Source organism: Aquarana catesbeiana, linkage group LG04 (genome assembly GCF_042186555.1).
Source record: "Aquarana catesbeiana isolate 2022-GZ linkage group LG04, ASM4218655v1, whole genome shotgun sequence".
In the NCBI taxonomy this organism is placed as follows: Eukaryota; Metazoa; Chordata; class Amphibia; order Anura; family Ranidae; genus Aquarana; species Aquarana catesbeiana.
The window spans coordinates 678,001,451-678,029,123 of NC_133327.1; the positions used below are offsets into that span (position 1 = coordinate 678,001,451).

The 27,673-nt window shown below is 45.4% G+C and overlaps 1 protein-coding gene across 2 annotated transcripts in view; it reads right to left on the minus strand.

The window, feature by feature from the left end:
• Positions 1 to 27,673, minus strand: part of LOC141141035 (uncharacterized) — a gene marked incomplete at its 5' end in the record, with an annotated part of 96,554 nt that overhangs the window by 22,848 nt on the left and 46,033 nt on the right. The window contains 7 exon segments of one of the 2 annotated variants that reach the window (XM_073628695.1): positions 2,457 to 2,619; positions 6,420 to 6,583; positions 11,257 to 11,393; positions 17,419 to 17,539; positions 20,275 to 20,408; positions 26,062 to 26,107; positions 26,823 to 26,983. In XM_073628695.1, the coding sequence (XP_073484796.1) occupies positions 2,457 to 2,619; positions 6,420 to 6,583; positions 11,257 to 11,393; positions 17,419 to 17,539; positions 20,275 to 20,408; positions 26,062 to 26,107; positions 26,823 to 26,983 (926 nt within the window). 2 annotated transcript variants of the gene reach the window in all.

The window sequence follows — 27,673 nt, forward strand, 5'->3', positions numbered from 1 at the left end:
GTGTTTAGGCAGGGTTGCTTCTAAATTTACCTGCCAGGTGTATTCGCCTTGGCTAATTGTTAGGGATCAATTGAGTTCACCCTAAGTCTGGAATTGCTGCACTTTTCTCTTCTGTCGCTAGGTGGACGGGTACCTAGTGGCATTAGATAAGACAAGGGAAAAGCAACTTTAAGAAAGGAATGATTATGAGTATATGGGTATCTTAGCAAATGGGCAGGGGTTTTCTTGAATCCCTTGGCCTGCTGGGAGAAACTATATATTTTGGTGGAGTCAGGTGATCGGGGTTCTGTGCCACCTGGACGGCTGTCTGGGTGGATGTGTGTTGTATTGCCCGGGCTGCTAGGCCGGAGATTGGGCCTATCCCGGGCACATCTGGCTGCTAGGCTGTCTGAGGGCCTATCCAGAAGCAAGAGAGCAGCGCAGGGTTGGGATTGCGGCTTTCAGACCAACCAGAAGTGACGGTTCTGTCGGCCGGAGAACCTGTCGTGGTTCTAGGTAGAGGGGAAGCTGTCGCTACTAAGGGACCATCCACCTTGTTACCGGGGACCACTGTGAGTAGCTGAAGCAAGTACCAGAGCAGTATTCTCACCAACCGGGGACGGTGAAGAATTTGGAAACTTCAGCAGGTGTTAAGCCAGGGACCCAACCAGTGGAGGTGACACTTGCAGAGCAGCCTTGTGTGTCAAGCCAGGGACCGAGCAGGCCAGTGGGGTGCAGCTTGAGAAGTATCTGGAGTGCCAAGCTAGGGACCCAGCAGGGAAGCGGGGGAGACGCTTGAGAAAGATACTTAAATGAAGATTGGAAGCGCTCAAGGGATTCAGTGGCAGTGAATCATCAAGTCTAGTGAGAGTAAGACTGGGAGCTCAGTGGGTTGAGAACCTACAAGAAGTGACTGTAAAGAAAGTAAAGGAGTTTGTTACAACTTGTGTTAGGAACTGTTCTAAGACTGTTGCTGTAGGAGACAGCATTCTTACACATGCAGATGTGGTGTCTTGCTGGATGCCTTTCCCTGCATGGCTGTCCACCTGTAGAAGTCTCAGAGTCTGCCAATTAACCATGTAACTACCTAAAGGTGTCCTGGCCCTAAACCCTCTCTCCCACCATTCTGTTCAAGGGAAATAAAATCTCTTTGCATTCAAGAAGCGTCTGGCGCCCATGAATCTATCTTGCATTACACCCACTAAGCCTTATAACCCACTCTATACGGAAGGATGTCAGCAGCATTTGGCTCTGAAGGTTCTCATTAGACTAAAGGAGGCCCGGGACATCTCCAAAATGAAAAAAAAAAGTTTTGCCTTTACTTCTACTTTAAGTTATTAAGGATTCAAGCTAAGGGACCTTCCCTTCCTTAGAAAGCTTGAAACTGTGATAATGTAAAGCTGAAGTTTAATCTGCGTATATTTTACTTTCCCCAGTCACCCTCCCCTCCCCCTCATCAACATGCTAATGATTAGACATGTGCAATTTGTTTAGTTCCAAATTTGTTTAACAAATTTTGACAAATTAGTTAATTTCCGAATTTTTCAGTTTCCAAAATTTCGAATTTCCGAAATTCCGAATTTCCGAAAATTCCGAATTTCCAAAATTCCAAATTTTCGAATTTCAAATTTCCGAATTTTCAAATTTTCAAATTTCCTAATTTTCAAATTTCCAAATTTTCTGAATTTCGGAGATTTGGAATTTCAGAGATTCAGAAATTCGGAAATTTGGTCAAAATTGATGGCAAGATGAATGCAGTTTGTTATCAAAAAATACTGGAGGAACATTTGCATTCATCAGCCAGGAAGCTGCGCATGGGACGTACTTGGACATTCCAACATGACAATGATCCAAAACACAAGGCCCAGTCGACCTGTCATTGGCTACAGCAGAATAAAGTGAAGGTTCTGGAGTGGCCATCTCAGTCTCCTGACCTCAATATCATTGAGCCACTCTGGGGAGATCTCAAACATGCATTTTCATGCAAGACAGTCCAAGAATTTACAGGAACTGGAGGCTTTGTGCCAAGAGGAATGGGCAGCTTTACCATCTGAGAAGATAAAGAGCCTCATCCACAAATACCACAAAAGACTTCAAGCTGTCATTGATGTTAAAGGGGGCAATACACGGTATTGAGAACTGGGGTATGTAAACTTTTGATCAGGGTCATTTGGGTAGTTTCTGTTGTCATTATGATTTAAAAAGAGTAAACACAGGTGATTGATAATAAATCGCTTCAGCCAAACACTAACCATGAGTGAAAGAAAAGTTTTTGTGTTATCATTCATATTCTCTGAAAAATGGCCAAGAAATCATAAATTCTGCCAGGGTATGTAAACTTATCAGCACAGCTGTATATACTGTATGTAGCAATGCACAAACAGAGAGTAGGAGTACCTGAAGGCAGCCCTTTCCTCCTTAGGGTTAGTTCACTTTTATGGGGAGGAATCATTCTGCAACATTGTATCCACACTTACTTTAGGTAGGTGGCGATGTCATAGCTCAGGAACCGCAGCCAGGGGTCACACAGCGCCGTCAGAACCAGGCGGTACATAGACATAAAATCTGACGACTGGATCTCCTCCGGGGTCACGTGTAATGGGCCAAGCGCAGCATCTGGCCGCCCTCCAGGGCCACAACCTGGAAAATATACATTGTGTCATCAGGGAGGTTTTGTCTTTTAATTAAAGCGTACTCATCTCCAATCTTCAAATTAAAATTAAGACAGGAAAGAGGGAAAAAAAATCTCTCCTGCTTCCCACGCTGCCTAATGCCTGAGGAATATAACCCCAAAGTGTGTCGGATTCTACAAGTGCGGTTATACTGCATATTAATAATTTGCATTACCCTTTGCAGCCAGCAGGTGGAGCTTTAGCCCAGGTTCACACTAGCGCGATCTTAGATCTTAGGTGCCGATCACATGCGATGTCTGTGAGATGCGAGTTCAGCCATACCTGCTCAAGTTCCCTTTAAACAATTTGGAATGCCTGGAGGGCGGGAAGGATCATTACTAGAGACTAGGAGCTGTCTGTGACAGCTCAGTCACCCTGCTGGGAGCGCACAGTGAACGCGCTCTTAGCACAAAAAACTTGGATGTCTATGGATATATGGATGCATATGTGCAGCATGTGAGCATTACACCCTCTTTGCTGCCGCATGTATGCCCCACATGGGTGGCAAGAGGTTAAAATGATATTGCATTAAAAAAAAAAAAAAGTAACAAAGATGTTAAGGTCTAAAGAACCATTTAATGCCCAACCGCGGGAAACTTGAAAAAAACGTCTTGTTTGGGTCTAGGGGGGTATAGAAGAGAATATTTACCCATTCCTTCATTCTGCATTGGATGCGTAGCCAAGTCCCGGGCATGTCTAGGCCTAATGGTGACCTCGAGAGTTAGGGAGTGGGTTGCGAGGCATGGTGGGTGTAATGTAAGGTAGATTCATGGGCACCAGACACTTCTTGAATGCAAAGAGATTTATTTTCTCTTAAACAGAACTGTGGGAGAAAGGGTTAGGGCCAGGACACCCTTTAGTAGTTGCAATGTTAATTGGCAGACTCCGAGACTTCTATAGGTAGACAGTCAGGCAAAGGCATCCAGCAAGACACCACGTCTGCATGAGTAGGACCGCTGTCTCCTATGGCAACAGTCTTGTAACAGTTTCTAACACAAGTTGTAACGAACTTCTGTACTTCCTCTACAATCACTTCTTGTAGATCTTCACTCCACTGAGCTTCCAGTCTCTCTTACTAGACTTATTGATCCACTGCCACTGGATCTCCCGAGCTCTTCCAATCTTCTCACTCAGTATCTTCCTCAAGTTTCACCCCCCGCTGCCCTGCTGGGTCCCTAGCTTGGCACTCACAGATACTCCTCAAGCGTCGGCTCAGAACCTCCCTTGTGTGAGCGTGGTCAGGCACATGCTCTGATTGGCCAGCAGGGGAGGAGCCAATCAAAAAAAAATATGTAGCAGATTACATATCGGCCTAAACTGATGAATAAATTTTTTTTTTTTTGGAAATGTTTTATAGCAGAAATTGAAAACTATTTTTTTTTTTTTCAAAATCGTCGCTCTTTTTTTGTTTATATCGCAAAAAATAAAAACCGCCGAGGTGATCAAATACCACCAAAATAAAGAAAGCTCTCGATTTGTGGGAAAAAAAAGGACATCAATTTTATTTGGGTACAGCCTCGCACGACCGCGCAATTGTCAGTTAAAGTGACGCAGAGCCGTATCGCAAAAATGGCCCGGTCAGGAAGAGGGTAAATCCTTCCGGGGCTGAAGTGGATAATGAATAAAAAAAACCCCCCAAAACCCAATATGTAACCTAATTTTTTTGTAAAATATGAAAGATGTTATGCCGAGTAAAAAGATACCTAACATTGTCACAATTTAAAATTGAGCACACTCGTGGAATGGCGACAGACTACAGGACTTAAAAATCCCCATAGGCAACGCTTTAAAGTGATTGTAAAGCAGTGTTAATTTTGTCGACTAAAACATTTTCGTCGACTAAATTAATACTATTTTAGACGACTAAAATAGGACTTAAACTGAAACAATTCAGATGACTAAAATACGACTAAAACTAAAATGACATTTTAGTCAAGAGGCTAAAATACGAATAAAAGTAAAATGACATTTTAGTCAGAAGGCTAAAATACAACTAAAACTAAAATGGCATTTTAGTCAAAAGATTATAACTAAAACTATATTGAATGTATATCACAATGGCTAAATTTGTGTCTGAAGTGCATGTTCAAACCTTAATACCCTAAATAATAAACATGTTAATAGATTTTTACTCCAGGCGTATATAATGTTTGGCAGTTCTAAAAAAATAACGCATTAAAATTTAACTAAACCCATTCGATTTTAGTCGACTAAAATACGACAAAAAAATTAAAACAACTCAGATGACTAAAATACTACAAAAACTAAAATGGCATTTTAGTCAAAAGACTTTAACTAAAACTAAATCGAAATTTGATGTTAAAATTAACACTGTTTTATAGTCTTGTGTTTTTTTCCTATAAAAATAATAAAACATGTTATACTTACCTCCTCTGTGTAGTGATTTTGCACAAAGCAGCCCAGATCCTCCTCTTCTGTGATCCTGGCCACTCCCTCCTGTTCAGTCCCCCCCCCCCCCCACAGCAAGCAGCTTGCTATAGGGGGCACCCGAGCCGAGTCACAGCTCCCTGTGTCCATTCAGACACAGAGCCCTGACCCGGCCACGCCTCGCTCTCTCCTGATTGGCTAACTGACTTTGATTGACAGCAGCGGCAGCCAATGGCTCAGCCAATCAGGGAGGGGGTATTTTGGATGGCTGAGACACTCATGGACATCGCTGGACAGAGAGGGACCTCAGGTAAGTATTAGGGGGCTGAGAGGTACTGCTGCACACATAAAGCTTTTTTATCTTAGTGCATAGAATGCACCATCTGCCTTTAACATTTTTTACAGGTTACAAGTTTAGAGGTACAGAGGAGGTCTAGTGCTAGAATTATTGCTCTCACTCTAACGCTCGGGGTGATACCTCACATGTGCGGTGTGAACAACTTCTGCGCGTGAGCTCGGAGGGATGGGGGAGCTTTACATTTTTTTTTCTTAATTATTTTATTTTTTATTTTTACACAGTCCCTTAAATTGTATTTATTTTTTGTTATCACAATTATTTTTATTACAAGGAATGTAAAGATCCCTTGTAATAGACATAAGGGATGACAGGTCCTCTTTATGGAGAGATCTGGGGGTCAAAAAGACTCTAAATCTCTCCTTTACCTTTAAAAGCAAAGGATTAAAAAAAAAATGTTTTCTTCCACCCTAGACCAGAAGTGACGTCATGACGTCGCTCAGGTCCTCCGTGGACAATCTAGTCTTCCATTGCATCTGTGACCAGTCGTGCAGGGCTGTCTTTAAGGAAGGGCAAAAGGGGCAGCTGCCCCGGGCCCAGTCATTGTTGCGGGGCCCAAAGCAGCTGCCCCTTGAGCGTGCACTGCCTGAAAATAGTTGACAAGTGGATTTTGGGGGGGCACAAGAAAATGTTTGCTCAGGGTCCAATCAATATTAAAGACTGCCCTGCAGCCGGGCGCACTGTCGGATCGTTTCTCGGGCGTGCCGGTGAAAACGGTAAGCCCGAGAAACACCGGCAGGAGTGTGGGGACATCCTCTCCCCTCCTGCTGCTTTGGAAAGCGATCCAGTGGCTAATGAGCCACTCAAATCGCTTTCATGAGAAAGCCAGCTGCCGGCTGAAAGAAAAGATACAGAGGTTCAGCCATAACCCCAGTAAACCACTTGCAAATCGCAATGTATATATATATGTATTGTGGTCAGCAACTGGATATATTGGTGTGCGGCCCTTTGGGGATGTCAGAGGTCACATTTGAGACCCCCTTTAGCTCATAAGTTGACAATCACTACCCTAGACAGACGCACACCTGCGGTATCCTCCTTTTGCACAGCGGAGCGCACATACACCTCCATACTGTACTCGTTCCCTGTACGCTGTTTTCCATCATCCCATTGGTCCGATCTGCCTTCTCCGTACTCGCTGAGCTCCTGCCAGAGGAGGAAGATCTGAGTGTACTGCGGGGGCTCAAACCTGCCGGTGAGAGACAAGAACCGATGCAATAAAAAAAAAAGCAGGGTGCTGTGTACACAGAAATAATGGTGGGGGCAACTTTTATTTTACAGCCCCAAAATTTCCCATTAAATCAAATACTAGGGGACTACAAATCCCAGTATACCCTCCCCACTCCCTCCAGTGCATAAATATACACCACTTCTTATAAGGGCTCATTTACACTTACTTTGACTTTAACACGTTAAAGCGCTTACAGCTTCAACATGCTTTTTTGAAGCTTTAATGAAGTTTGACAAATGCCCCGTGTGTGTGTTTATTTTCTGTTTTAATGCGGCCAATTAGATCCTCAGCCCAATAGTACCCCCACTCCGCAGATCCCCAGCTCATTAGTACCCCTGTTCAATAGATTGCCAGCTTATTAGTACCCCTGTTCAGCAGATCCCCAGCTTATTAGTACCCCCACTCAGCAGATCCCCAACTCATTAGTATCCTCCTTCAGCGGATCCCCAGCTTATTAGTACCCCCACTCAGCAGATCCCCAGCTTATTAGTACCCCCACTCAGCAGATCCCCAGCTTATTAGTACCCCCCACTCAGCAGATCCCCAACTCATTAGTATCCTCCTTCAGCGGATCCCCAGCTTATTAGTACCCCCCACTCAGCAGATCCCCAACTCATTAGTATCCTCCTTCAGCGGATCCCCAGCTTATTAATACCCCAGCTCAACAGATCCCCAGCTTATTAGTATCCTCGTTTAGCGGATCCCCAGCTCATTAGTACCCCTGTTCAATAGATCCCCAGCTTATTAGTACCCCAGTTCAGCAGATCCCCAGCTTATTAGTACCCCCAATTAGCGGATCCTCAGCTTAATAGTACCCCTGTTCAGCAGATCCCCAGCTTATTAGTACCCCCACTCAGCAGATCCCCAGCTTATTAGTATCCTCATTCAGCAGATCCCCAGCTTATTAGTACCCCTGTTCCTCAGATCCTCTGCTTCTTAGTACCCTCGTTCAGCAGATCCCCAGCTTATTAGTACCCTCGTTCAGCAGATCCCCAGGAACTGTACTGTGCATGCGCGAGGCTCCGCTCTTCTCTCCTACTGGCCCGGCGGCAGGGTAAGGAGGAGGAGGGAGCCAAGCAGTGACGTCAACAGCCGCGGCTGTGGCTCCCAGAAGTGGGAACAGGATACCAAATTTCACGCCCACACAGAGGCAGACACAGAGGGGTAGTGGTGGGAGGAGGAGGAGGAGCAGATCGTGCCCTCTCTCTTCTCCCACCAATGTGGGGGGGCAGAACTGTACTGGCTCTGGGCGGTGCGAGAGAGTGTCACCGACACTCGGCTTAGACAACTGCAGTTAGCTCATAAGACAGTTGCCAACCCTGGTGAGCCCAAGCACACCTGACCCATGCACACACCTATGCACTCAGTGGTTGTGGTACTTGGTTACTTGAAGCCACAGTCCAATCTGAATAATGTGTCCAGGTTTCAGGCAGTCTGAAACCTGGACACATGATTCAAAACCCGAACTGTCCGGGTGAATTATACAGGGTGAAGTGACTGCTGATGATGTCTTTCCAGTTCGTTTGTTGGTTTACCAGTGCATCCTGGGATATCTCATACCTGCAATACCTCCAAAACAAAGCAAATCTAAAGCTGAATAAAAGCCCATCAAAAGCTTCAGGTACTGTTAGCGAGCGTTCCCATAGACTTCTACGGAGGCGTTGGAGATGCTCTGAAGCGCCAAGAAAGCGACATGGTCTTTAAAGAGGAAGTAAACCCTGATGGGTGTTACTTCCTCTTTGTTTCCCTGCAAAGGTAAAGCATAATGGGCTACTATGCATTGCATAGTAGCCCATTATGTGACACTTACCTGCAGGAGAAGCTCGCTATGTCCCCGTCTTCCTCGCTAGTAGCGAGCGTCCATTCTTCACCCCTCTTCCTTCCGGGGCCGCGAACTCCGGCTCTGTGACTGGCCGGAGTCGCGTGATGTCGCGTGTTGTCTCTCCCGCGCATGCACGTGGGAGCCGCCTTTAACGGCATGTCCCGAGTTAGAAACCGCACAGCGTGCCCTCTCCAACTCCGGCGCATGCGCAGAAGAAATCGCCCTACGGCGATTTGCAAATATCTCCTAGACCGTGCAGGTCTGGGAGATATTTCAAGCACCTACAGGTAAGCCTTAATATAGGCTTACCTGTAGGTTAAAGTGGTTGTAAAGGGTTTACAACCTCTTTAAATTTTGAAGCGAAGCAAACACAACATGTGAACAGAACTGGAAGGTAACCATTTTATTTCATGACGGGGGCTTTGATTGGCATTCAGAGTGCTTTAACCCCTTCCCGCCGACCGTACGCAGATATGCGTACTCGGCTTTCCGGGGTTATACCGGGATGATGCCCGCAGCTGCAGGCATCATCCCGGTACTGTTGTTTACAGCGGGCGATCGGCTACCCGAGTATAACAACCGATGCGGCTAAAAGCCGCTCGGTTGTTATACCGGAGAAGCGGGAGGGGACATCCCCCCTCCCGCCGCCGCTGTTACCGGGCCTCCCGTGCGATCGGGAGGCCCGGTGTCTTATCCTGTGCCTTTGGCGGCTGGGGGCGGGCTGGAACGAAGCTGTGAGTGGCTTTGTTCCAGCCTTCTCGTTGTAAACGCGGAAGCGACGTCATGACGTCACTTCCCGTATACTCGGCTGCCAATGGCGCCGAATTTTAAAAAGTACACAGTATTCAGAATCGCCGTTTTCGGCGATCTGAATACTTTGAAGTGTAAAGGAGGGATGGGGGGTCTTTTAGACCCCCCATCCCTCCATAAAGAGTACCTGTCACCACCTATTACTATCACAAGGGATGTTTACATTCCTTGTGACAGCAATAAAAGTTAAAAAAAAATTTTTTTTTAAAACACAATTTGTAAAGTAAAAAAATAAATAAAATTAAAAAAAAAAATTTTTTAAAGTGCCCCTGTCCCCGCGAGCTCGCGCAGCGAAGAAAACGCATACGGAAGTCGCGCTCGCATATGTAAACGGTGTTCAAATCACACATTTGAGGTATCGCCGCGATCGTCAGAGCGAGAGCGATAATTCTAGCCCTAGACCTCCTCTGTAACTCAAACCTGGTAACCGTAAAAAAAATTTAAAGCGTCGCCTATGGAAATTCATAGGTACCGTAGTTTGTCGCCATTCCACGAGTGCGTGCAATTATAAAGGGTGACATGTTTGGTATCTATTTACTTGGCGTAACATCATCTTTCACATTATACAAAAAAATTGGGGTAACTTTACTGTTTGGATTTTTTAAAATTCATGAAAATGTCCCTTTTCCAAAAATTTGCATTTAAAACACCGCTGCACAAATACCGTGTGATAAAAAATATTGCAACAATCGCCATTTTATTCTCTAGATTCTCTGCTAAAAAATATATATAATGTTTGGGAACTCTAAGTAATTTTCTAGCAAAAAATACGGATTTTAACTTGTAAACACCAAATTTCAAAAATAGGCTTAGTCATGAAAGGGTTAAAAAAGCGTGTCCAATGCCACATTTTGAAGTGTAAACGAGCCCTAACTAATAGAAAATGTTTAAGAAATGTACAATCTGATCTGATTGTGCTGCACATACAGACATGGCGGGATTGGGGTTGCAGCCATCTTGGCAGACTTAAAGTGGAAGTTCAGTTTTGTACAGGACACTTTTTTATCTAGAAATGTAACAATTTAGTCTTTCAGAATATATCTGACATCTGATGAGAAGAGCAGATCTGTTGAATCTAAGATATTCTCCCATTTTCTTCTGCATGCCCTAGGCAGCTGCCTCCATTTACTGATACTTACAGACTTGTACACACATGCCTGGTATGAAATGTTAAAGGGGAACCCTATCCAAAAGGGATATTTTCCTTCTACGTGGAGCCTGAAGGGTGGAGTCAGCCCACAACTTCTAAAATGTCAGAGATACTCAAGCAGTGAGATTTCTTTTCTGTAATTCCCGGATCTGGTCCTGTCCATCTTGGGAGTTTTGCATGTTCCCGAACACATGTCTAATTGGTACAGAATGAGTGCAGACCTGAAAATCTCACTAACAGAGTCCCTGAGACTCCACCAAACACCGATATATGGGTTTGGGTGGAGTGACCCTTTAATTCAATACGGTTCATATCTTATACCAGCAGGAGAACTGATACTAAAGACAAGGGGTGCCTCGTCTCCCAGGGACAGAGATACTTTTTTTTTCCTGGGGGAGGTCCAGCCTAGGGCATGTAAAGAAAAATAATTAAGGGGGGCAGGGGGGCCTAAAATTTGAACCAACTAATTGTGCACATGATATCATACAGTACAGCCCCACATCAATACATGTTCCCCCCAGTACAGCCCCCCCATCAGTAAAGCTCCTCCCAGTGCAGATCTCCCCTCCCACCAGTACCGCTTTCCCCAGTGCAGCCCCCCTCCCCCAACCGGTACAGCTCCCAAGAGTACAGATTCCCACCCCCACAGCAGTGCACCTCCCCCCAATACAGATCTCCCCCCTCCACCAGTACAGATCCACCATCAGTAAAGCTCCCCCCAGTACAGATCTCCCCCCTCACACCAAAACCGATTTCCCTAGTGCAGAACACCCCTCCCTAACTAGTACAGCTCCCCCTAGTACAGATCCCACACCAGTACAGCTCCCCCCCAGTACAGATCTATGTCACCTTTTCAGATAATAGATGAAGGGCCCTCCGGCTGCACTGTCGCTGGTCAAGACTGGCACCATCCTCTCCAACAGAGACTCACTGGGCATCTTCTGGGAATAGAGCGCCTCCTGCTGGCCGGGCACAGAGGACAAAACCTTAAAGAGACAGACACCATTCAGAGTGAGGCAGAGTGCATTTTCAGTAAGGGCATTGCTATTGTGATTTATCATGACAATTACAAAATTAAAATTTTGATGTTCCATATTTCCATGGCAGTGTATATTTCATATCTAGATGCATAAATTGTCCTTTCAGTGGCTCTCAACCAGGCATGTTTCTCTGCTTGTGCAACTTTGTAAGTATGCATCTTACATACCTTCCCAATTTTTCGCGGTTAACAAGCGTTTTGAATAACGAGCAACATTTTTTTAAAAATTCTGACTCGGTTTGCGAGTGTTGTCTCGCAAAACGGGCAGAATTCAAGCTAATCGGCGGTGCAGTACCTCATTTGGCCAGAGGTACGGGGGGCGCCGGGGACACTCGGAAGGGTTCGGAGCCGTTCGTAAATACTCAGAAATGACTCGGAAATACTTGGAAATACTCCATTCTCGAGCCTTTCCGAGCCTTTCCGAGCTGTCCCCGAGTATTTCCGAGGCTCTCCGGCGCCCCCTCCCACCTCTGGCCACATGCGGTATTGCATGTAATAGAAGTCAATGTGGAACGAATTATCTTCGTTTCCATTGACTTCTATGGGGAAACTCGCTTTGATATGCGAGTGATTTGGGTTACAAGCATTCTCCTGGAACGGATTATGCTCGTAATCCGAGGTTCCACTGTACTGCAAAGAACATGTTATTTTGATATACTATTAATTGTACACCCTTACTTTATAGAATGTGATAACCAACTGACTTAAATATTCCTCTGAAGAAGAACCTTTTTGAGGTCTGAAACATGTAAGGCATCCACGCCTGGAAAGTACAGTGGTTAGCCCCACCAACATTGTTCCTTTGGGCAACCACCATCTATCATCCATGACGTGCATGTTGGGTACCTTACTGAGTGTTTTTATTTCCTGTCATTTGTATACTCTTTTTATATGATAATTCAGGCTTGTTATATATTTCCTAAATAAAATATTTTGTACTTTTTTTACCTACCTGGTCTGTCCCTTGTCAAATCCGTGAGGGGTTTTGGTATGTGCCCTAGTTCTATTTCTCTCTATAGAGCAAGCAAAGCACGCTTCCAGGTTCTGCTGTTTTTATTCAGTCTGGGATGACAGATAGCCATGCAGTGAAGGAGGTACAATTACTGTGCAGGACGACCGCTATGCAGCAAGCAAAGCCTGTATTAGAAATGGACTGTCGCTTCCTCATATACAAATATAATGACGATTTATACATGGAGAGCCTGTTCTCCTAGACCCCCCTCCACTAGGATGTTCCACAGCTCGACTACTGTTACTGCAAAGAATCCCTTCCCTAGACATAACCATAGACGTCTGCTTGTCCTTCTTAAAAATCTTAGAATAAAACATTTACCTACCAAATCTTTACATTGACTTCGAAGACATTTCTATATATTACCTCTGACAGATTTTTATTGCTGCCTCTGTCACCATTGTGGTCACCACAACAGGAAAAGAAGGGAAGTCTGCCCTGAGGGGACACAGAGCTTTTTGATCCTGGATGATCCCTTAGAAACCCATATATATATATATATATATATATATATATTTATATATATATATACTGTATATCTATATACTGTGCCTTGAAAAAATATTCATACCCCTTGAAATTTTCCACATTTTGTCACGTTACAACCAAAAACGTTTTATGTGGCACATAATTGTGAAGTGGAAGGAAGTGGAAGGAAAATGATAAATGGTTTTCAACATTGTTTACAAATAAATGTGTGAAAAGTGTGGGGGGGCATTTGTATTCAGCCCCCTTTACTCTGATACCCCTAACTAAAATCTAGTGGAACCAATTGCCTTCAGAAGTCACCTAATTAGTAAATAGAGTCCACCTGTGTGTAATTTAATCTCAGTATGAATACAAATGTTCTGTGAAGCCCTCAGAGGTTTGTTAGAGAACCTTAGTGAACAAACAGCATCATGAAGGCCAAGGAACACACCAGACAGGTCAGGGATAAAGTTGTGGAGAAGTTTAAAGCAGGGTTAGGTTATAAAGAAATATCCCAAGCTTTGAACATCTCACTTAGCACTGTTCAAGTCATCATCCCAAAATGGAAAGAGTACGGCACAACTGCAAACCTACCAAGATATGGCTGTCCACCTAAACTGACCGGCCGGGCAAGGAGAGCATTCATGAGAAAAGCAGCCAAGAGGTCCATGGTAACTCTGGAGGAGCTACAGAGATCCACAGCTCAGGTGGGAGAATCTGTCCGCTGTCCAATAGGACAATTATTAGTCGTGCACAGGGCCGTCTTTAATATTGATTGGGCCCTGGGCAAACGTTTTCTTGGGCCCCCTCCATTCTGAGACATACAAAAAATAGCAGGTAGACTCAAAATCAGTTTCCTGCAGCAGATCACGCAGCGATTGCAATTAGTTGCCAGAGGTTACAGCCTATCCTTACCGCTCACTGGCTGGTTGCTAGAGATTACAACACATAATTTCTGCTTGCCGATTGGTTGCTAGAGGTTACTGCACATTATTAGCTTTCACTGATTGGTTGCTGGAGATTAAAGCAGATCACTACTGTTCACTGATTAGTTGCTACAGGTTAATGCACATCATTACCACTCACTGAGCAGTGGAGCAATCCCAAATAATTGATCAAGTAAAGCGACACATTAATACACATACTACAGGAGAGGGTCAGAGAGTGCAGACATACTGCAGGAGAGGGTCAGAGACTTCGGACATGCTACAGGAAACAATCAGAGACTACAGACATGCTACAGGAGACAATCAGAGAATGCGGACGTACTATAGGAGACAGAGACTGCGGATATGCTACAGTAGACAATCAAATACTGTGGACATACTACAGGAGACAATTAAAGACTAAGGACATGCTACAGGAGACCATCAGAGACTGCAGACATTATACAGGAGATGGTCAGATAACTTTCAGCAATGCAATACAGTTGAATAACACAGTTCAGGGTTTCAGAAGTCAGGCATTTTATGGATGTAAGGACATACCTGGCCAGCCGAGCTCACTACATACAGTCAGATGTCCATGGGCGGGGCTTCCACTCTCTGCTCTCACTACAACTGCTCCACCCTGAGCATACAGGCTGCATGGGACAGGGTTAGAGCACCAGTGGAGCGCCCGGCCCCACCCCCGGACCTCTGTATTCACCAGCCAGTGTAGAGGGGACAGGACCGGGAGCTCCACTGACGCTCCCACTCAGATCACTGCTCTCACTACAGTCGCTCTGTTCCGAGTATACAGGCTGCGTGGGGTGTGGTCAGAGTGGGCCCTAATTTACGGGTAGCGAGGGCCCTCGAACATAAATTGGGCCTAGGGCAGGTGCCCAGTTTGCCCTGCGCTAAAGACGGCCCTGGTCGTGCACTCCACAAATTTGGCCTTTATGGAAGAGTGACAAGAAGAAAGTCATTGTTGAAAGAAAGCCATAAGAAGTCCCGTTTGCCGTTTGTGAGAAGACATGTGGGGGACACAGCAAACATGTGGAAGAAGGTGCTCTGGTTATTGAACTTTTTGGCCTAATAGCAAAATGCTATGTATGTATGAAAACTAACACTGCACATCACCCTGAACCAGGGGCGGACTGATAACTCATGGGGCCCCCGGGCAATAAGAGATTATGGGGTCACACAGTATACACACACACAGTATACAATCACACAGTATACACATACATGTACACACAGTATACACAGACAGATGTAAAAAAAAACCACAGATTTATACATACTGTGCCTGGTTTTACTGAGGCTGGCAACCCTGATGGGGCCTCCTAGTGGCCCAGGGCCCTCGGGCAGTGCCCGAGTGGCTCAATGGTCAGTCCGCCCCTGCCCTGAACACACCATCCCCACCGTGAAACATGGTGGTGGCAGCATCATATTGTGGGGATACTTTTCTTCAGCAGGGACAGGGAAGCTGGTCAGAGTTGATGGGAAGATGGATGGAGGCAAATACAGGACAATCTTAGAAGAAAACCTGTTCGAGTCTGCAAAAGACTTGAGACTGGGGCGGAGGTTCTCCTTCCAGCAGGACAACGACCCTAAACATACAATGGAATGGTTTAGATCAAAGCATATTCATGTGTTAGAATGGCCCAGTCACAGTCCAGACCTAAATCCAATTGAGAATCTGTGGCAAGATTTGAAAATTGCTGTTCACAGACGCTCTCCATCCAATCTGACAGAGCTTGAGATATTTTACAAAGAAGAATGGGCAAAAATGTCCCTCTCTAGATGTGCAAAGCTGGTAGAGACATCCCCAAAAAGACTTGCAGCTGTAATTGCAGAGAAAGGAGGTTCTACAAAGTATTGACTCCGGGGGGCGCTATACAAATGCCCCCCACACTTTTCACATAATTATTTGTAAAATAATTTGAAAACCATTTATTATTTTACTTCCACTGCACAATTATGTGCCACTTTGTGTTGGTCTATCACATAAAATCCCAATAAAATACATTTACCTCTTCGGTTGTAAAATGACAAAATGTGGAAAATGTCAAGGGGTATGAATACTTTTTCAAGGCACTGTAGATCCAGGGACTAACATTTTTGCCTTTGCTTGCTTTTGTCCAGACTTTGCAGCTTTTTTTTCCACTGGCATGAGACTCTATTCCCCCCACTGACACCAATGATGGGGCACTATTCCCCCCACTGACACCAATGATGGGGCACTATTCCCCCCCCCCTGACACCAATGATGGGGCACTATTCCCCCCACTGACACCAACACTAGGGCATAATTCCTTCCACTGCCACCAACGATGGGGCATAATTCCTCTCACTGACACCAATGATAGCGCATAATTCCTTCCACTGACACCAACGACATGACATAATTCCTCCCTCTGACACCAACGATGGAGCACTATTCCTCCCACTGATACCAATGATGGGGCACTGTTCCTCATACTGACACCAAAGATGGGGAATAATTCCTCCCACTGACACCAAAGATGGGGCACTATTCCTCCCACTGATACTAACGACGGGGCATAATTCCTTCTACTGGCACCGACAATAAAGCATAATTCCTCCCACTGACACCAACGATGGAGCACTATGTCTCCCACTGACACAAACAATAGGGCATATTTCCTCACACTGACACCAACAATGGGGCACTATTCCTCCCACTGACACCGAGAGGGCACTATTTCTCCCACTGCCACCAACAACAGGGCTCTATTCCTACTAATAATAGCACTTGGGTCATTTTCTACTCCCACTGGTCACAGTCCAACCCCTCAAAAGTCTGAGGGACAGCAAACAGACCCTTTGTTTTAAAATATTGCAGACCCCCGGTGAAGGAATTGGTTAGATTGATAGAGAGAAAAGCCCTCCAGAGTGTAGGAAGTCACCTCTTAGACCTGCCTTTCTCAACCTTTTTAACCTAGAGGAATCCTTGAAATAGTTTTCAGGTCCTAAAAAACCCCTGCTAAGATTAGTCCATTGGTGGTCAGTATGAAAATTCTCCTTACATTGGTGGTCATTAGGAAGACTATTCCTCCTACAGCGGTGGTCAAAATGCCACCCATTCAGTCCACTACAAATATCATTACCACTACTACTGGCTCTGTTAAGTGGTGTTGGACCTGGAACTATGCAGGCACTATCATACAGGAGGTCCATCAGCCACAGTTCATGAAACTCCTAGCAACCGCTGAAGGAACCTCAACACTCCACAGGGGCCTGGCTGAGAATGGCTGTCACAAGTCCCCCCCCATTGGAAGATTTACCCGCTATTCCTGTTCTTCTGGTGACAACTCAATTTGAGATTTCAATTCACATTCTGTCTCTGTGCCATCAGGACACATAGAGAGGGTGACTCTCCACCAGCAAGACACAGACAGCAATAAATACCTGACAGGGGTTCTCCTCCTTCCACACTCCATCCAAAACAGGAGAAAAAAAAAGGTTTTTCCTTTGGATACATGAAGACATGAATTCCATATGAAAAGGTTGAAGGACTCATATTACATAGAAGGTGGAGAACTCACTTTTTCTTGTCCTCTTCTCCCTGGAGATGGTGCAATGTCACCTATTTCTGAATATTGGCTGGATGCTCCAATATCTGGGATCTCCATTGTTACGGCCTCCAGATTCTTCCTCCTGTCCCTTCTGTGTCTGAGAGAAATGGGATTGCTAGGTGATCACCAATATTAGTGAGACCTGGAATTAGAATCTGCCCTACCCACCACCCTCTTAACTTTTTTGCTGAGTAATTCACAAAAAACATATTCACACGCCCAGCGATCCATGTGGTGTTCTGTAGCATTCCACCCCGCTATTGCTGAAAACTGGGTGGTGCGTGGCCACCATTCTCTGTTGAGGTCATCTGAAGGCCGTCTGTTCTTGTAGCCTGCTCACTGATGACACACAGTTGCAAATTCATCAGGGGGCCATCTGCAGGTACCAGGAAGAGAGGGCTGGCCCCCGAATAACACTCCACGTCACATGCTCTGTAGAGTACCCCACGGCCTCCTGGGATGCATGATGTGGGGATCCCAGGAGGCTGTGGGCAAGTGACACATCATTCTTGCTTAAGCAAGTGCTGGTAGAATTCCCCAAAAAGATAATGCAAAAAAAAAAAAAAAACAATTTACCAATTTAAAACAGGAGAGGCTACAGATAAAATGGTGGAAACTGGTTGGGAAGGATGAGGGCCCATTTTAAAACTCCACTGGCCTCTCTGATACCCGGTCCCCCATATATCTAGCCCCCACTTCTATTGGATAACCTTGTTTCCCTGATACTTGGTCCCCCTAATATCTGTCCTCCTTGATACCTGGTCCCCCCAATACCTGGCCTCACTGATACCTGTTCCCCCTAATATCTAGCCTCGCTGATACCTGGCCTTACTGATACTTGCTTCCCCTGATAAATGCTCCCTGCTGCTATCTAAAAACCTGCCCCCCCAATACCTGGTCCTCCTAATATCTGGTATCTCTGATACCTGGTCCCCTTATATCTGGCCTTCCTGATACCCTGTCCCCCTAATATTTGGCCTCACTGATACCTGGTCCCCCTAATATCTGGCGATACCTGGTTCCCCTAATATCTGGCCTCACTGATACCTGGTCCCCCTAATATTTGGCCTGATACCTGTTCCCCCTAATATTTGGCCTCACTGATACCTGGTCCCCCTAATATCTGGCCTGATACCTGGTCCCCTTAATATCTGGCCTGATACCTGTTCCCCCTAATATCTGGCCTCACTGATACCTGTCCCCCCTAATATCTGGCCTCACTGATACCTGGTCCCCCTAATATCTGGCCTCACTAATACCTGGTCCCCCCAATATCTGGCCTGATACCTGTTCCCCTTAATATCTGGCCTCGCTAATACCTGGTCCTCCTAAAATCTGGCCTCACTGATACCTGGCCCCCCCAATATGTGGCCTGATACCTGTTCCCCCTAATATCTAGCCTCACCGATACCTGTTCCCCCTAATATCTGGCCTCACTGATACCTGTTCCCCCTAATATCTGGCCTCACCGATACCTGTTCCCCCTAATATCTGGCCTCACTGATACCTGTTCCCCCTAATATCTAGCCTCACCGATACCTGTTCCCCCTAATATCTGGCCTCACTGATACCTGTTCCCCCTAATATCTGGCCTCACCGATACCTGTTCCCCCTAATATCTGGCCTCACTGATACCTGGTCCCCCCAATATCTGGCCTGATACCTGTTCCCCCTAATATCTGGCCTCACTGATACCTGGTTCCCCTAATATCTGGCCTCACTGATACCTGGTCCCCCCAATATCTGGCCTGATACCTGTTCCCCCTAATATCTGGCCTCACTGATACCTGTCCCCCCTAATATCTGGCCTCACTGATACCTGTCCCCCCAATATCTGGCCTGATACCTGGTCCCCCTAATATCTGGCCTCACTGATACCTGGTGCCCCTGATAATTGCTCCCCACTGCTTTTCGAAAACCTGGCCCCAATGACACCTGGTCCCCTCCTATACCTGGTCCCTCTGATCCCTGGTTCTTCACTATTTCTATCTGGTCCTGTGGTACATAACCCCCAAATATATGGCCCCCTGTTATATCTGATAACCTGGGTCTCCCTGATATATGGTCCCCCTGATATCTGGCCCCACTGCTACCTAGTACCCTTGATAACTGCCCCCAGCTGCTATCGAGTAACCAGCCAACCCCCCTCCCCCTCCCCCCCATACCGGGTCCCCCATATACCTGTTCCCCTGCTATCTTTCTATATAACCTGGTGCCCCTGATAACTGCTCCCTGCTGTTTTCTGATAACCTGGCTCCCCTGACAACTAGTCCTCCCTATACCCAATCCCCCGCTACTTTCTTATAAAATCTGGTCTCTGTCATACCTGCTCTTGCTAATAACGTGGTTTTCACTGCTATCTGTTAACCTGGTCCCACTACTATCCCATAACCTGGCCCACACTGCTTTACGGCAACCTGGTCCCCCCATTATGTGGTCCCCTCCTGCTATCTGCTAATCCCCCCCCCCCTGTCTTTTTTTTTCATATAGTATATTCACCAGGCTAACCTTAAGGCACAGCTGAATGATCAGGAAAGTGAAACATCTCCACTCCACCATCCCACTTCCTGTTCTGTATAGCTCCATTCAGACTTTCAATTACAGAGAGACAGTCTGAAAGCAAACAAACCCTGCTGCGCGTTCTCTACAGAACCCATAATGCTCTTTGTCACCAGAGTCCTGGATGCTGTATGCATTATATATTTGTTAGCATTTTTGTATTTTACCATATATATATATATTTCCATCCAGATTCGGGGGGGGGGGGGGGGGGGTCAGCGTTTGGGGATTCTGTAGGGGGTTGTCAGTAGGAACATCTGAGGGTACCTGAGTCTCCTCTGCTGGTGGATGAGGAATCGCGGGATCCAATAAGCTCGCAGACGTCTCAGTGAATCGTACTGGGCCCTGCGCAGAGCCTGATAGGAGGGGCCCCAATTCTGCTGTGAAAGTCGTATCTGCTCCTGTAAATCGCAAAGTCACAATGTGTTACTTTCTGTGTTTACTTCTCCAACACACATAACATTATAAATTATATTATTATTATTATTATTATTATAGTAAATTGCATAGGAGGAGATTATCAACCAGGGAGGCAAACTCATTCCTTCAAAAGCAAAAAAAAAACTTTAATTTAATGTGCGGTGCACCAACCTGAAATATGACGTCACAAGGAATGCCACAGGGAAGTCCCTGTCAAGTCCCCGTGCGTCAGAGGGGGACGGGGTCACCGGGTGGCCCCGCCCTCCGTTATTTAAGAACCGTCAGAAGACGAGAAGCGTCACACTGCGGGAGCCTCCCATCCAATCATGGATGGGGAGCGGCCCGAAAAGAAGATGAATAGAAGAAGATGAAGCGAAGAAGATGAAGAGAAGAAGATGAAGAGAAGGAGATGCTGCGGAGGAAGATGCCGGACTAGAACACCGTAGAAAGAAGCAGAGGATCGGAGGAAGAAGAATATGGAGGAAGAAACCGAGGGAAGATAGAAGAAATAAGATAGAAGATGGAAAAAAGAAGACTTTAAATAAAGGAATTGTCAAAAACTGTCTCTTGTAATTTTTAACATTTTTGACAGTTTTTTTGTGAAATGGTAGGGGTACTTTTGTACCTCCTTACCATTTCACAAGGGGGGGGGGCGGAATCTGGGGGTCCCCTTGTTAAAGGGGGCTTCCAGATTCCGATAAGCCCCCCCACCCGCAGACCCCCACAACCTCCGGCCAAGGGTTGTGGGGATGAGGCCCTTGTCCTCATCAACATGGGGACAAGGTGCTTTGGGGCCGCTTCCCCAAAGCACCCTCCCAATGTTGAGGGCATGTGGCCTGGTACGGTTCGGGGGGGGCGCTCTCTCGTCCCTCCCTCTTTTCCTGCGGCCTGCCAGGTTGCGTGCTCGGATAAGGGTCTGGTATGACTTTTGAGGGGGACCCCTACGTCATTTTTTTTTTAAATTTTGGCACGGGGTTCCCCTTAATATCCATACCAGACCTGAAGGGCCTGGTATGGAATTTAGGGGGAGGCCCACGCCAGTTTTTTTTTTTTATTTTGGTTTGGGGTTCCCCTGTGGGGAAATCCCATGCAGTTTTTATCAATGAACTTTTATGTGTATTGTCGGACCGGCAATTCATTAATAGCCACGAGTAGTTTTAAATTACTTTTTTTCCTTTGAAATGTCATTTTGCTGTCAGACTGTTCTAAACACGGGAAACATGCGCCCCTTTACAGGCATACTATAGACCCCCCCCAGGTACGAAATTTAAAGGAATATTACACTTTTATTGTTTCACTTTATGCATTATTAAAATCACTGCTCCCGAAAAAACGGCCGTTTTTAAAACTTTTTTTTGCATTGATACATGTTCCCTGGGGCAGGACCCGGTCCCCAAACACTTTTTAGGACAATACCATGCAAATTAGCCTTTAAAATGAGCACTTTTGATTTTGAACATTCGAGTCCCATAGACTTCAATGGGGTTCTAACGTTCGTGCGAAGTTTTGGTCTGTTCACAAGTTCTGGTGCGAACCAAACCGGGGGGTGTTCGGCTCATCCCTAGTATACAATCAGGCAGGCCCTTACACTACATTGTTGAAGGTAAATCTAAAGGAAATCGAACAACAAAAGTTGTATTATGTGTATCTAGCCCAAAGCCTCGTACACACGATCGGATTTTCGGCAGGGGATTGTGTGATGACAGACTGTTTGCCTAAAATCCGACCGTTAGTACGCTCTATCAGACAACTGTTGTCCAACTTTCCGCCAACAAATGTTGGATGGCAGGCTAGTAAATTTCCAGTGGACAGCGGTCTGTTGTCAGATTTTTGTATCGTGTGTATACAAGTCCGTCACACAAAAGTCCAAAGTAGAATCACCCATGCTCGGAATCAATGCTCACCAAACATGACATTAGCAGAAGGTGCCCATAGGGTGGCGCTCAAGAGCTGAAATTCCACGTAGTACGTCACTACATTCGTGCTTGTTGGCCGACAATTGTGTGCCATTAGTATGCAAGACAAGCTCCTGGCACACGCCCTTCAGACAAAAGTCTGACGCATTTTCTTTCGAAAATCCAATCGTGTTTTAGAGGTTTAACTCTGGCACTCATCTTAATCTATATATATATATATATATATATATATATATATATATATATATTTTTTTTTTTTTTTTTTTTTTTAATTATCATTATTATTTTTTTTTTCTTCACACGCTTTTTTTTCCTGTCTCTGCAAGGACAGAGAGTGATACAATGTATCTCTCTCGTTCATTCACAGAGACAGAAAACACGGGGGCGGGCTTGACAGTGACTGATTATTATTATTATTATACAGGATTTATATAGCGCCAACAGTTTAACGCAGCGCTTTACAACTTGAGGGTAGACAGTACAAACACAATACACTTTAATACAGTAGGAATCAGAGGGCCCTGCTCCTTAGAGCTTACAATCTAAGAGGGAAGGTCAAGAGATACAAGAGGTAATAACTGTGGGTGATGTGCTGATTGAGAAGATAAATGTACAGTTGTTAGGTGGGGGCCAGATAGGCTTCTCTGAAGAGATGAGTTTTTAGGGATCGTCTGAAAGTGGACAAAGTAGGAGAAAATCGGACAGATTGGGGTAGAGCATTCCAGAGGATGGGGGAGGCTCTGGAGAAGTCCTGAATTCGAGCATGGGATGAGGTGACAAGGGAGTTTGAGAGCAGGAGGTCTTGGGAGGAGTGAAGAGAACGATTAGGTTGGTATTTTGTGACTAGATTAGAGATGTAGCTGGGGGCCAGGTTGTGGATGGCTTTGCAAGTTATAGTTAGTAACTTGAATTTAATTCGGTGACTGAGTGGCAGCCAATGGAGGGATCGGCAGAGGGGTATAGCAGACGCTGAGCGGTTTTTGAGGTGGATGAGCCTGGCAGCAGCGTTCATGATGGACTGAAGTGGGGATAGCCTATTTAGAGGTAAACCAATGAGGAGGGAGTTGCAGTAGTCGAGGCGGGAGATGACCAGGGAGTGGCTTAGAAGCTTTGTGGTGACATTGGTTAGGAAGGGACGTATCTTGGAGATGTTGCGGAGGTTGAGGCGGCAAGTTTTGGATAGTGATAGAATGTGGGATCGAAAGGTTAGTTCAGAGTCCAGGATTACACCTAGGACCAATCCAAGGCTATCACAGTGATCAGGTGACCCGAAACCGACCGTCTCGATCGTTAAAACATGGCCCTGGGCTCTCTCAGTGAGACCGCAGTCTCTGTACTGGGAGCTCCCAGCACAAAGGGAGGTACGGAAATATGTGGCCCCCGCGGAAAAAAATGCCCAGTCCAATGGGGCCGCATATTTGCGCGCTGTCGGTGTGAAGGGGTTAAATAATTCCTTGCAATCCTGCCATGAGGGTCCTAGTACAGCTAATTTCTGTTACAGGGTGACAACGTTCTGTCCCTGTTTCCCAATTGTACTCATAGAAAATAAACATTTTGGTCATATTATGGTAATTATTCAAGATAGCTGTGCAAACGTTTGAGAGATTCACGCATCATTTTTTTTTATAGACCCCTAAGCTTTTTTATCTGATATTTCTAAGAACAGTATAAATAAATAATGCATCCTTCTAGACAGGGCCGGCCCAAGACATTGTGCTGCCTGGGTCCAAGAATCAAATGCTGGCGATCCCCCCCCCCAAAAAAAATGCCCACAAAAAGGCCCCCACATCCATTATTTTATATCATGATAATTAAAAGTAAAATTACATTTATCAGGAATTCAGATTTACATGCAACATCACCTTGTCTATATGCAAAATTATATGACATACCATTATGTTCAATTCAAAGGGGAGGGCTAGGGCAGTATGTAGACAGGCTAGGGTAGTATATGGACAGGCTAGGGTAGTATATGGACAGGATAAGGCAGCATAGGGGCATGCTAGGGTGGTATATAGACAGGCTAGGTTAGTATATAGACAAGCTAGGGCAGTATAGGGGTGGGCTAGGGTAGTATATAGACAAGCTAGGGTGGTATATAGACAGGCTAGGGCAGTATATAGACGAGTTAGGGTAGTATATGGACAGGCTAGGGTAGTATATGGACAGGCTAAGGTAGTATACGGACAGGCTAAGGCAGTATAGGGGCATGCTAGGGTGGAATATAGACAGGCTAGGTTAGTATTTAGACAGACTAGGGCAGTATAGGGGTGGGCTAGGGTAGTATAGGGTCAGGCTAGGGTAGTATATAGACAAGCTAGGGTAGTATATAGAGAGGCTAGGGTAGTATATAGACGAGTTAGGGTAGTATATGGACAGGCTAGGGTAGTATATGGACAGGCTAGGGTAGTATATGGACAGGCTAAGGTAGTATACGGACAGGCTAAGGCAGTATAGGGGCATGCTAGGGTGGAATATAGACAGGCTAGGTTAGTATTTAGACAGACTAGGGCAGTATAGGGGTGGGCTAGGGTAGTATAGGGTCAGGCTAGGGTAGTATATAGACAAGCTAGGGTAGTATATAGAGAGGCTAGGGTAGTATATAGACGAGTTAGGGTAGTATATGGACAGGCTAGGGTAGTATATGGACAGGCTAGGGTAGTGTATGGACAGGCTAAGGCAGTATAGGGGTATGCTAGGGTGGTCTATAGACAGGCTAGGTTAGTATATAGACAGGCTAAAACAGTATAGGGGTGGGCTAGGGTAGTATAGGGTCAGGCTAGGGTAGTATATAGACAAGTTAGGGTAGTATGTAGACAGGCTAGGGTAGTATATGGACAGGTTAGGGTAGTATATGAACAGGCTAAGGCAGTATAGGGGCATGTTAGGGTGGTATATAGACAGGCTAGGTTAGTATATAGACAGGCTAGGGCAGTATAGGGTCAGTCTAGGGTAGTATATAGACAAGCTAGGGTAGTATATAGACAGGCTAGGGTAGTATATATACAGGCTAGGGTAGTATAGGGTCAGGCTAGGGTAGTATATAGACAAGCTAGGGTAGTATATAGACAGGCTAGGGTAGTATATAGACAGGCTAGGGTAGTATATAGACAGGCTAAGGTAGTATATGGACAGGCTAGGGTAGTAAATGGACAGGCTAGGGTAGTATATGGACAGGCTAAGGCAGTATAGGGGCATGCTAGGGTGGTATATAAACAGGCTAGGTTAGTATATAGACACACTAGGGCGGTATAGGGACGGGCTAAGGGAAGTATAGGGTCAGGCAGAGCGGCCAGGGGGCAGTTATCATCATGACACACAAAACTGCTGGAAAAAGAATCTTTGTCGTCAATTTGCTGGGTAAATAAAAGAGAAGGAGAGGTGGCTGTGGTTTGCTGCCCCTCTCAAAGCGCTGCCTTGGCCCAATGGACCCACTGGGACTCATGGTAGGGCCGGCCCTGCTTCTAGAAGTGCAGCAGCTTTGTACAACTCTTAGCAAAGATGGGGCTCCCAGTACAGTGACCCACAGGGGATGCCTGTAATTCGACCTCAAGTTCTGTTCAGGCGTTTAGTTAAGTCAGTGAGCCTATTGCAGGAGCAAGGGGCTAAGAACTGTGGGAAACCCCATCTACAAACAACTTCCATGGTTACAAGGGCAACAAATGAAAGTTATTTTTGATGGTAGGGTACAGAAAATGATAAAAAGACAAGGACTTACCTGCCAGCCCGGGCTCAGGTAGGTGCGATACTTGTTCTGGATGGACCTTTCGGGGAGGGGAGACATGTGGTCAGCGGAAGTCAGTACAATCCCCACTGTGTACTCTGTATGAGCTCTTGCTCATGATCTATAACTCTCAGTGCAGGTCATTTTGCAGCTAACCATAAGAAATGCTCTTGTTTTTTTTTTTGTGTTTTTTTTTTAAATAGGAGTTGAGCCATCACTGTACACAGGGGAAACAAAGGAGCAGCTCCACCAAAATAAAGTAAAAAATTAAACTTTGGAAGCCTGCCACCTACTAAATGCCCCTGTTTTAGCGCCATCTAGTGGCAACGTAAAAAAATACAAAGTGCATATACCCCAATATTATGAGTAAAACTGTCATCTTGGCTGGAGTTATACTTTAACAAGAGGGCGTTAAAACGGATCAATCAAGCTGGAAGTTGTATTGTTAGTTATAGGTGGAATCTGGTAAGCTGAAGCAGCCCCTGGCTTGTTATATATATCTCATATTCTTCAACAGTGTGACCTCCCTGCCATGATTCCTGGTTCTGCTTCTTTCCACCTTGTTTTAGGTGTTACAGCATGCCCTTGGCAAAGCCATGCCCCGGGGAGGGGGCAACAGCGACATACAGGAGATTGTCAGCTGGATATTAACTCCCCTCCAGCATACACCGAAAAATGGCATGTCAGTTTTGGTTGGAGTGACCCTTTAGCAGCAGTATAATACAATATTTCAGCCCCGTGTGTCCTGGCTGTACCTGAACAGGTGAACACATCGGTGTCTGGCCTCCTCGGGGCTCTGATTGACCTCCAGGTCTACAGACTCTTCTTTAAACTGTTCACAGTCCATCCAAAAGTGGAGTAGATGGAATCCCAGCGTCCCCCTGAGGAAGTCAGTGAAGCTCGCCATCCCATCCCTCTAGGAACAGAAACACATCAGCCACACATGTCACTTCCCTAAATAAAACGGGTTTCCTTCCCTCTAGACTCATCCGATCTACAGTACTACTGAAAGAGGACCTGTCAGTAACATTACAAGCCTCCATTAATACATTTTTGACATGTCACAATATACAGCAACAGAATCTTTTTTTGGGGGAAAAGCTCCACCTTCTACCAATAAAAAGCGGTCAGTGGCAGCTTGGGCAGGAGAACACAAGACACACTATACACCTAAAAAAAAAACTTAATTGAAGTATACACTGGACATGTGTAGTACATCCTGTCCTTTCCCCCCGGGACTTGCCAGCAATTCCCAACTGTCAAAATGACAGCCATGATTTGCTGTGCAAATACAGAAGCTGTAGAAAAAAAAAAAAACAGAATGTCTGACACAGTGTTTAAAAACATTGTTGACAGCAGATAGAGAGATACAATGTAATATTGTTTATAAATATCGATCAGACAGGAAATAGAGGTACAAAGTAAAATTGTTTTGAAATATTTTTTAGCAAGGCGATAGAGTAATACAAAGTAACATTGTTTATAAACAGTTTTTTTCAGATGGGAGTTAGATACAAAGTAACATTGTTTATAAACAATGATCAGACAGGAGATACAGAGATACAAAGTAACATTGTTTATAAACATTGTTCATAAGGAGATAAAG